We start from the raw sequence: 11,496 nt of genomic DNA, 5'->3' as shown, positions 1-11,496 counted from the left end.
TCAACGCTTTTTAAAGTCGTCATATGTTTATTTGTAATACAGCAATCAAATGAAATTCGATTTGCCAGCTTAACTCACGCCCAGCTTCGCCCACAGGGGGCGATACCGTGCGCCGTTCTTCATGATGTCGTCTGTCATGTCCCGTGTTGTGGAACGACGCGTTGTGATTCTTTCGCAGCGAAACGCGTCCGTTCGTCACTGAACAGCGACATTGTGGATGCGCGGCAGCCCGTCGCAGTGCTTCACACGTCGCACATCCGACTTAAAGGTACGAGGCCAGCCTCCAGAAGCGCTTGCCAAGCCCTGCCACGGTCCACGTCGCTCACCGTGATGAGGTGCGGCTGTGGCCGCGAGCGAGGCGAATCTGTGGAATGGAGCGTCTGGTTGCGGCTCCTATTCGGGGAAATACGCGATCGCGGAGCTGGGCCCGAGTTCCGCTATGGGAAGACGTGGCCGGTTCTATTTTCGCAGCATAAGGCGCGCTCTTTCACGATGGCAGCTTGCTGCTATTTTCGAGGACACTTTCGCATTGCCGGAATGAAGAAAGAAAAACAAACAAACAAGAAAATAACCGTACACGATCCGAACGTTACTTACGCGCGACTCGGCCCGGCACCGAGCAGATGGTGTCGTTTTGTGGTACCTTCGTGCGCGTTGCGATCGTTTTAGTGCGAGCTTAGATGTTCCGTTGCGTTCTCTGTCCCTGCCTTGCCTACACAGAGGAAATCGAGGTCCCCCGTGTAATTAGCGAACCGTCACCGCCGAACATACGCTGCACGCGGCATTTGTCTTTTTGGAAAAGTCGCCTGGTATCGCGTGCTCTCTGCGATTGAGCAATGCATTTGCTTGCCATTTGGGACGTGTGGATGTCACGCTCACTTTCATAGACGGCGCGCACACTGGATGAAAGGGGTTTAGCCTGACGTTTGTAATGTGATCGGCATTAAAGCTTGAAACGTCGCCCGTGAGAACGTTTTCAGAGCCTAACCTAGTGTCACACCGATATGGCAAGGCGCTAATTGATCATACGGCGTGCCTCATTAATTTATTTACAATCAATATATGAATAACTTCATTATAGTTTAGCCAGGTTCTGATACAAACGAGTATTTTGTTGATTTATTCTACGACTTTTGGATACACTTGCACAAGCATTCTGCTATAACAAACTAGCAATAACTTTCCTTAGGAGTTACGTATTCTGAGTGAATTATGGTGCGACGTTGACACCTAGTTGGCACACATTTTTTCCCCCCTTTGTCATTCACCCAACCTGGTGTTATTGAACACTGTCCTATAGTTTCCTGTCAGCATTAATAATCGGAACGATGAAAGTGCGGCGACTGCAGACAGTTTTAAGTTCGATGGCAGCCTTTACGATTCCACTGACTGGTCGAGTTAGGCTGCACGCACAGTTAACGGGGCGTGCAGCCGAACTATTTCTTATTCTTGGTACGTGTTTCTGAAAGCTGATTTTCGTGTGTAATTTTCACCGACTAACCACGCTGCCTTTATGAACCGTGCAAGCAAATACATCGCAAATACCTCAACTGTATCTGTTAGAACAGCTCAGTGCACGGGAAAAGAGAAATTGTTTTTCCCGGCAACCACTGCGCTAATTTTGATGACGTTTGTTGCAGTTAAAAGGGAAAATTAAAATTTAGCGGCAGCAGGGAGTAGATATTTATTCTGGCCGCCGTTTTCTGACATAAAATTTGTTGCAAATTGGAAAATAGAAAAATAAAACTCGAGTACCGAGCCTTCAAATCAAACTCATTGCGATTCTGTAAGCGGCATCAATGAAAACATGTGAAGTGGACTAAATTTATGTATTTTGCACTGCTCTGAAATATGCCACTAAACTGTGAATGGGACTTCTGCAAAGCTCTTGTCAACCATGTAATGAATTCGTGAAAGCTGTAAATTCATACAGCAAATTTCTCTGCTTTAGCTGTTCTAATAGGAGCAGTCGAAAGGACTGCAATATCTGTTTTTTGTGCAATGTTACGAATTTGTAAACGTTGTGCTTCAGTATTTTTAATGTTACCACTTTGTAGAAATTGTTGCAAAGAAATGCCAGGCCATAAATAAAAATTTCTTCCTGCAGTCACTAGAACTTAACTTTCTCAAATGCATCAAACTTCATTCAGATCAGTCCAGCGGGTGTCTCACGAGGACATTCCTGCATTTTTACATGTGGGTGAACACGAAAATCTGAGTTGGCCCTAAGCTAAAGTCTCATCTTAAATAAGGACATTTAGGCATCACACTTAGCAAAAAAATTGTACAATGCAGTTTGAGGTGTTATAAACGTTAGTGCGTGTGCAACTTGCAGGGCTGTGATATTTCTGTTTTTGTCATGGAATATCATGATTGTACATTTGATGGCACGATTTAAAAAAAATTTTTTTTTTGTTTTTTAACATTCCGTTAGAAGTATAAGCCTGCCGTAAATCAGAAAAGGAAGGAACATGAAGCATCAGTCTATAGCTAACTGAAGTGGCCAACATTGATTGTACATTGCTGCAGAATTTACCACTAATTGACGAGTAGGGCATTTTGCAAAACACATGTGGACAGAAATGTAACAACTTCTCATCAACTGTAAACTACGTTTTAATATATTTATGGCAGATTAATTCAAAAGAAGTCAGTTGCAGAATAAGTTGGCATCCAAAGTAGCCAAGCATGCAGAGAGAATCAAAGAGAACAAAATGGGACCAAGGCGCTCACTGAACGATGAGCGTTGAGCGAGTTCACAAAAGTGAAGAAGTGAAGGCATTTCAGTAGCCATCAAAGGTCTCCGATTCCCACATATGCGTGGGATCTGCCATTTTTTCTTCTTTTTTCTATTATTCGATAAGAACATTTAAAATTAAAGCATAAGCTCTAGGAGGTACTGTTGTGTTGAAAGTGATCAGCCCTGGTGGGCTTTTGAGTTGGAGGAAAACCTGCTGCGGTGTCTTTGGTGTACTTTTGCCAAGCACGAGGTTGTGGGTTCGATTACCAGCCATTGGGGCCACATTCTGATGGTGGCGCAAAGCAAAAAGATGCTTATGTGTAATGCTTTGGGTGCGCAATAAAGAACCTGAGGTGATCGTAATTAAGCATGAAGCTTGAGCAAGTTGGTATGACTGCATATTAAAGTACAGCCTTAATGCGTGCCTCAATAATGTTAGTGGTCATGCTTGTGGTCAGTAATAATAACATGTAGTCATAGTTAACTCAAAGCTCCACACCATGACATCCCTTGTAGCCCGCTGGTTACATTGTACTATTAAACCCCATAATTTGAATTGAAGTTAGAGATGAGACAGTCAGCATTCAGTGTGCATCAATTGCAATCATGGGTTTCATTTATCATTAATTTTTTTTAGTAAACATGTTTGCAATGTGTACTGTGGGAAAATCAAGGCATTTTATGAAGATTTCATTTCTACAAAGTTCCGTTTCTGCAGTCTTGCTCATGTTTTGTACCTAGATATGGTCGACACCTTTCGAACCTTTAATATTCCATCATTCCCATTGTGTTACAGCTCACATAGATGGCGCTGCGACATTTTTTTTTACTCTGGGTAGTATTCTATAAAACTCCGACCAAGGCTGCTACAATACTTGTGATGCAAGAGTGACCTTATATATAACAATTACATCCTTGTGTAAGATTGAGATCATGACAACTTGGACAGCTTGGCTAAAGCAAAAGGTCACAAGTGCAAATAAAACTAATATTTACATGGCACTTACACATATGTCGCTGTGCAAGTGCTTGCCATCTGTATGTCCTGTTGCCTACAATATGATCGCCCAGCATTGCTGCCCAAGTGATTAATAATTGCTTATGGTTTCCTTAAAAATGAAAAGAGGCATTTCACTATGAGCACCCAAAAAGTGTACAACTCAACTAATTGTCCATGGCTAAAATCAAGATTGATGTCTGAAACATATCAAAGCATCTGATATGTACCTATTATCTATTACTATTGTCTGTTACTATTTTCAAGCTTTACTGAATCTTATTTTGAAGGCTGCCTTATCAGTTTTTAAGATGTAATGTGAAACCCCTTATTTTCCAGGATTGATTATGTGCAGAATAACTTACTTGAAATCTGCTTAACATACATGAAACAAATATATACATGACAAGCTTGTTTAAAAAAATTCAGGGGGCACTTAGTGGAATAATTCGAAACCATTGTGGCTACGTCAGCAGAAGCATGGTGACATCCGGTGGTGCCACTGGCGGAGTCGCGTGACTCAAGCGGCCATGGCAGCAGAAGCGCTGCGCCATGACTAACACTGTTTGTCACAAGGTGTGCACAATACAAGGCCATGGATCTTGCACCAAAGGTCGTGGGTTCAAGTGCCTCGATTAACTCTACCTTAATTAACTGTGCCTTAACAAACCTCGCCTACACTGACACACCAAAGGTCATGGGTTTGAGTGCCTTAATCAACTCTACCTTAATTAATGGTGCCTTAATTAACACAAGAGGATGTTGGTTTGAGTGCCTTCATTAACTATAATCTTCATTAATGGTGTCATAATTAATTCCCTCTTAATTAACACTAAAGGTCGTGGGTTCGACTCCCTTGCAAGGTCGAGGATTCGTAGCCTTTTTGTACCATGTTTTGGTCACACGGCCCCCAACACTGGATTTTGCGCTCCATGGGGCACTTAATGCTTTCACATTAATAACTTGAAATGTGCTAAGCACATACACTAAACAGATATGGATGGCAAGTAGTAGTAGTATAAGCTTTATTTATGTTAGTGGTTTGGGATGGTGGGTGGGTCCCTCAGTTTAGGGCTCCACTGGCCTCTGCGGTTCACTGGGCTTGGTGGAAAAGAGCTCTCTGGCTCTCTAGATCCTCGCTAGCGAGCCAAAGTGCCTGTTACTCGGCGTTTGCAGTGTAAAGGGCGGATTGGAATTTGGAGGCCGTAGTTTACACGTCCACATGCTACGTGCAAGAGTTGGCTGCTCCCTGCACCAAGGGCAGGTATCAGCATAGAGTGCAGGGTGTATTACTAAGTACTTGGAGGCGTGGATATGTGTTTGTCTGTATGCCTCACCAGTCCCTGGTCTGTCCTCCCGTAAGGTCGGGGTGTGGGCAGCTCTGTTTTTGTCTCTCTTTTCTTTGGTTTTCGACGATGTCGTGTAGGTGGATCGGGGGTTCCTCGACAGGCGCAACTGGTGCTCGAATGCTCATTTCTCGAGCAGTTCGGTCCGCCCTTTTGTTTCCCTCGAATCCAGAGTGCGCTGGGCACCAGATTACTGCATGGTGCCATGACAAGTTTGCGTTAAGTAATGATGTTACGCATATGAGCAGTCGCTAAACTTAATGGATTTTCTGGCCTGGGGTCTCATATTCCTTGTTAAAAAGTTGTGAGTTCTTGCATTTTTAGAAAGGTTTGCAGAAGTAACAAATATAACCCATCTTCCTCTTTTTATTGTTTCTTTATTTGAAGTGATTTGAGCTGTACTGGTTTTGATGAAGTTTATTCTACTTCAAGAAAAGAAGTTAAAATTTACTGACTTTAGGGAGGAAACATTTTATTTAGGTCATGTATTATTTTTATTTGATGAAATTGTCAGAAATTGGTTTTAAAATATGCAGCATCAAGTTTACCATGCTTCAGCTCAGCAGCGAAAAAGCATTATCACTATTCTGTAAGCTGCTTCTATTGGGACGTCTAGAGTGCACAAAATTGATATGGAGTAGGAGTCCTGGGAAATTCACACAAACAGTGTAATAATATTACAGAAGCTGTAAACTAATTTATCATATTTGTATGCTTTAGACAACTTAATAGGCACACTTCATAGAACTCTGGTACCTGTTGCTGATGTGGAGTTACTTGGTTGTAAGCTTTGTGATTCAATTTTTTGAAATTTCTGGATTTATTTGTGATTTATTGCATAAAATAATTATATTTAATTAGTGAAGTAAATGAGGTTTTGTGATTTATCACCTCTGAGCTACAAGGTTGCATTCCAGGGTTTACTTACATTTACGTGCAGAATGGTCACTACTGTCATGTGACTTGCATGTCACTATACCAAAGTTATTTGAGAGCATTAATTAGCGAAACTTGAAAGGGGTATTGTAAATGGGTGATGCATAGTTTCCCAATAAATCCCAATAAACTCCCAATAAAGAAGGGCGTCAATCAGGGAGATACGGTCTCTCCAATGCTATTCACAGCGTGTTTACAGGAGGTATTCAGAGACCTGGATGGGGAAGAACTGGGGATAAGAGTTAATAGAGAATACCTTAGTAAATTGCGATTCACTGATGATATTGCCTTGCTTAGTAACTCAGGGGACCAATTGCAATGCATGCTCACTGACCTAGACAGGCAAAGCAGAAGGGGGGTCTAAAAATTAATCTCCAGAAAACTAAAGTAATGTTTAGCAGTCTCGGAAGAGAACAGCAGTTCACGACAGGTAGCGAGGCACTGGAAGTGGTAACACCTACTTAGGGCAGGTAGTGACCGCGGATCCGGATCATGAGACTGAAATAATCAGAAGAATAAGAATGGGCTGGGGTGCATTTGGCAGGCATTCTCAGATCATGAACAGCAGGTTGCCATTATCCCTCAAAAGAAAAGTGTATAACAGCTGTATCTTACCAGTACTCACCTACGGGGCAGAAACCTGGAGGCTTACGAAAAGGGTTCTACTTAAACTGAGGACGACGCAGTGAGCTATGAAAAGAAGAATGATGGGTGTAACGTTGAGGGGATAAGCAAGCAGATTGGGTGAGGGAACAAACACGAGTTAATGACATCTTAGTTGAAATCAAGAAAAAGAAAGGGGCATGGGCAGGGCATGTAATGAGAAGGGAAAATAACCGATGGTCATTAAGGGTTACGGACTGAATTCCAAGAGAAGGGAAGTGCAGCAGGGGGCAGCAGAAAGTTAGGTGGGCGGATGAGATTAAGAAGTTTGCAGCGACAACATGGCCACAATTAGCACATGACTGGGGTAGTTGGAGAAATATGGGAGAGGCCTTCGCCCGGCAGGGGGCATACGCAGGCTGATGATGATGATGGTGCATAGTTACTACTTGTATTTATTGCGGTTTCATACTGAGCTTTATAGACTCAGGGAGGGCAGAGGAAGAATGTTCCTGTTCCAAGAGATCTGAGACATCAGCACAAGCTTCCGAATATTTTTGGCTCATGTTAACCTCCTAGTAATTATTACTACAACACATTTGTTAAGATTCAACTCATGACTTTAGTGAGGGCCGAAAGGTGAGCATGAGACTGACCATTTGATGCAAGAATGAATTTGAGGGGGGGAACATTCACCTCTGTCAACCAGCAGGACTTTCCTGTACGTTCAACCATATATGAGCAACACGATTGGAAGCTTTAGAGAAGGTGATGTATCCGGCATAATTTCAGAACAAGCAGTCAAGATTTAAAAGGATGTCAATAATGAATGAAAAAAAAAATGAACTTGAATTTCTCGAGACAGTTTGTTGACAAATGACTTTTTATGTGTAGGTGGTGAGCGATGTGGGAGCATCAGGCTTGTAGGTACGTGCGCATGACGAAAAGAGAAGCATGATCACCAATTGTTGGTATGTGCGTGGAACACGGAGACAAGCGTGTGTCGCAGTATCTCGATGACAACTAACTTTATTTTCTTTCTTCTGGCACCTTCTCGGGGCGCTGGCTTCCCTTTCCCTCGATCGTCACGCTGGCAGTTCCATGGCTGACTCGCGGTACATTCCGAATTTACCACAGGCTATCCCTCCTCCTTGGCTTCTGTGTTGACAACAGGGAAAAAAAAAGAAACTTCGCTCTGGGATTCAAATTCATCCCTCTGTGGCAATACGCAATTCGTTGCTGGGTACGCTGACCCAGTAGCTTTGGCACCTGGAAACTTATACTAAATTTTGAGAGTCACTCGGGCTCTGAAATAGGTGATACCTATGAGTGTACTTCAGAAGGCACAACGGGCATAGCTTCCTACTAGAATTACCGGAGAAAACTCTGGTACTGCGAACATTCAGCTATAGCGAGAGTGATGGTTGGTTCATGGATTTGTCTGACATTTGTGCTTGTGGCTTCAGCCAGTTCTTGCGACTTTGTTTACAGCTGTCCTTTGTCTGCCTTTATCGGCCTAAACTTCCAAGCAACCCTCAATTTCTCATCGCATAAGGCAGTAAGACTCCACGTACACGCAAAATTACTGCAAGTTGTTGCACTTGTAGGGTAGTCTTTTGTTGAAAATGATCCGTTTGCAAACCTGCAAAGCCGTTTGAGGCAGATGGATGAAGCTTGGGCAAATTTATTTGTGATCCATCATTCCCATGCTGGCTTAACTGCCTTACTTGCAGCTTTCATAGACACTAGCGCTCTCGAGTAATTTTTGTATGAAACTCTATGACAATAGGCAATATTATAGCAAATGAGGACGGCATTGCGTGCGTCGTAAAGAACTAGCTGTGCTTGAGAAGATGGCTGTGTTTGCTATGAGTGTCTGCTGCTTTCACAGTAAAATGAGTTCAGAGAGAGAAGAATAGCTGAATTCTGCTGATATTTCTTTGTTCTGCTGCTGCCTGCACCTTCCCACAGGAATAAGAATGTGGCTTTACTTATGCATGCCTCACACCGCCTTATTTGTTTTATTGCAGCACCCCTTTTGTAATTTATTCCCATGCAGATTTCGGCCTTCCTCTTTCAATTCAAGCAGCAGAGTATCATGTAATGGGCCACTCGGTGAGTGAGTGAACTGGCTCTTCAGGTACGGGGTGTTGGTCGTCGTGCCGGCGTTGGCTTGGCTTGACCCGAGGCCATGGCCTACCTCGAGCTGAACGTTGAGCAGGTGAACCAGGCAGCCGAGCTGCTCCCTTATGATGCCCAGGATATCGACCCCTTGGCCAGCGTTGTTGATCCGCGACTCGACATCCGCTCCACCAAGTCTGCCACGGCTGGTTCCAATGTACCTTTCCTAGGTATGTCATGCCAAGCACTTTCTTTTTTTGGAGCACAGCTCTTAGGCACCCATTCCTGCATTGAGTGTCGGCGTCATACCTCGGTGGCATTACTGAGGGAACGAGCACAGCAAAAGATGAAAGTGAACGCGGAGGGTGTGAGAAGGAAAGTGGAGGAGGATGCTACAGTGAAAGAATGAGGCAGAGAAGGAGTGGAGGGGAGACAGCCTGCGCGTGCGCTGAGTTGCCGGCAATGGCGAGCGGCTACGAGTAAGGCTTGATGCGACACTCCCTTGAGTGTTGTCGCCGCTGACACTAGTGGCACAATTTCCCCACGATAAAAGGCCACTCTTGTTGGTGGAACGAAAGCATAAGAAGAAGAGCGTAGTGCTGCGCAAGGCAGGAGACGATGTCTACGATATGGTGCCAGAGTAGCATGCGTCGTCTGTAAGGAAACAAAGCACGCTACTCACAGCGTTCTCTTCCTAATGTAAACTGTGTACCTATATAATCATAGTACAAAATATTGACATGTAAAATGAAAACACTTATGGAGCTGCACTCAAATTTTGCATAAGGGAGTATCGTAATCATTGGTGAGTTTTTTTTCTCTATTTGCTTTTCTATGCTGCTGCCCTCTCATGGAAGGAGAAACAGACTTGATACATACCATGGCTATGTAGACGCATCAGCTTTGATGGAAACAGGGGAAACAGGAGGGACAGACGATGCACACGTTAAAGATATTTTTTAATAAAGGGAAAATGAGACATCCACCCAGACGTAGCTAAGTGCTACAAAGGAAACTCATATGGGTTCCTCGAAAGAAAAGCCTCTCAGTAAAAAAAAAAAAAAGTTCACTTTGTAGCACTTAGCTACGTTTAGGGGGATGTCTCATTTTCCCTTTATTAATTACTTCTCTCCACATTGTGTGTTTCCATCAAACTCTTGGCTTTGCTTCAAGTTGTTGATAAATTCGACTTCACCCTGCCATCTGCTAGCCGCCTGGCTAGCTCAGTAGGTAGAGTGGCTGCCCCGGAAAGGCGATGGTCCCCTGTTCAAGTCCCGGACCAGGATGAATTTTTCTTCAACTGCGAGGCTTTTCTTTCGAGGAACCGATATGGGTTTCCTTTGTAGCACTAAGCTACGTTTGGGTGGATGTCTCATTTTCCCTTTATTAATTACTTGTCTCCACCCTGCAGGTTGGCGCAGAACTATTACATCAAAATATTTTTTTGTGGAAACACCACTTACATTTATACATTTAAATGAGAAGTGAAACTGAAAAATAAGATGGAAAAAAGAAAGCACCATTCAGAAATGCCAAAAGCCACGAGCCAATGCACAAAGCACATTATACATTATTGCCAATCTGTGCAATTGCACACATAGAATAACTACAACAACCTAGGAAAACTAAATATGAAAGCAGCAACCAGGAACTAAAACAAACACTGACAAACATTACGCTGGTTTATAGAATGTGGTATAATGTAATGCAAGGCATAGTGAGGCTGTAGATGCTCATTGAGTGTATTTACTTTTTATATTTTTATGAATACCTCACAGGCCTCCAGTAAGACATTAATGGGGTACTACAAGTACCTTGAAATTAAAACAGGCAACTTAAGCAAAAAAAAAAAAAAAGAACTGAGAGAGAGAGGAAAAAGCATCAACATAACAAAAGCATTATTTGCACAATGCGGCAGCATGCAACATCAAAATGGTCAGTACGAAGAAGTAAAATCTATAATAATGAAAACTAAAAAAAATTCCACAAGACCTATCTCACGATGACTGTCGATGGTAATGCATTGAACATTGTATCAATATAGGGACATGACATATTGCCACCATTGAAATGCGTTATGCATGAAGCGTGTACTGCACAGGGCGCTCCTTTGTCATGCTTCCCTAAACTTGGCGTCATGTAGCGGTGCCGCTGCAAAGCCTTAGCATGGCCTCCGAAATGCATGGCACGCTGGTGTGTGTGAACAGTGAGAAACACTTCATGTGGCAGCAGGACTACTCTCTCGCACTTCTTTCTGGACATGCTGCGCCCTCTAGTGCCCTCTAGTGGTGCTGCCTAGAAGTCCGTGCATTGACTTCAAGACCATGTCGTGCCGGCGCCTGCAAAAGCTGAGAATTGTTTCCCGGCTTGGTGCGCATCCAGTGGCACGTATGCAGTGACCCAAGTTGGCGAGAGGTTCATTGAAGAGCTGCACATGCCCAGTGCACTCTGCACCATGAGTGTGGTGCTCATGGTGCATATGGTGCTGAAGAGTGCGGTGACTGAGACCGAGATTGTGGCACCCACAGCAGCGGAACATGAGGCCTCACAGCACTGCTACTCATGCTCATATCATCTCTCTCACGCTCATGCCATCACTCCCCTGAAGAAGGAGCCAGTCGGACTCCGAAAAGTTGGGTGTCAAAATAAATTAAGGTTTGAGTTTTCTTTCCGTTTAATTCAGATAGAAACGTACATATGTAGATACTTGGTCCCTGGAAAGTGCATGAAGTACTCTAAAAATTCTAATGCAA

The 11,496-nt window shown here is 43.5% G+C and overlaps 1 protein-coding gene across 2 annotated transcripts in view; it reads left to right on the top strand.

Moving 5' to 3' along the window:
• The first annotated feature begins 49 nt into the window (after positions 1-49).
• LOC126524562 (uncharacterized) overlaps positions 50-11,496 on the top strand; it is a 76,301-nt gene continuing 64,854 nt past the window's right edge. Inside the window, exons 1-2 of one of the 2 annotated variants that reach the window (XM_055067378.2) lie at positions 50-268; positions 8,763-8,973. In XM_055067378.2, coding sequence (XP_054923353.1) covers positions 8,814-8,973 — 160 coding nt within the window. In that variant the 5' untranslated portion in view covers positions 50-268; positions 8,763-8,813. Of the gene's footprint in view, positions 269-8,681; positions 8,974-11,496 lie in introns of both variants that reach the window. The other variant, XM_050172854.3, reaches the window with a different exon arrangement.

This window comes from Dermacentor andersoni, chromosome 3, assembly GCF_023375885.2.
Source record: "Dermacentor andersoni chromosome 3, qqDerAnde1_hic_scaffold, whole genome shotgun sequence".
In the NCBI taxonomy this organism is placed as follows: Eukaryota; Metazoa; Arthropoda; class Arachnida; order Ixodida; family Ixodidae; genus Dermacentor; species Dermacentor andersoni.
Note: the sequence above shows the minus strand (reverse complement) of the source record. Positions and strands in the feature narration are given on the sequence as shown.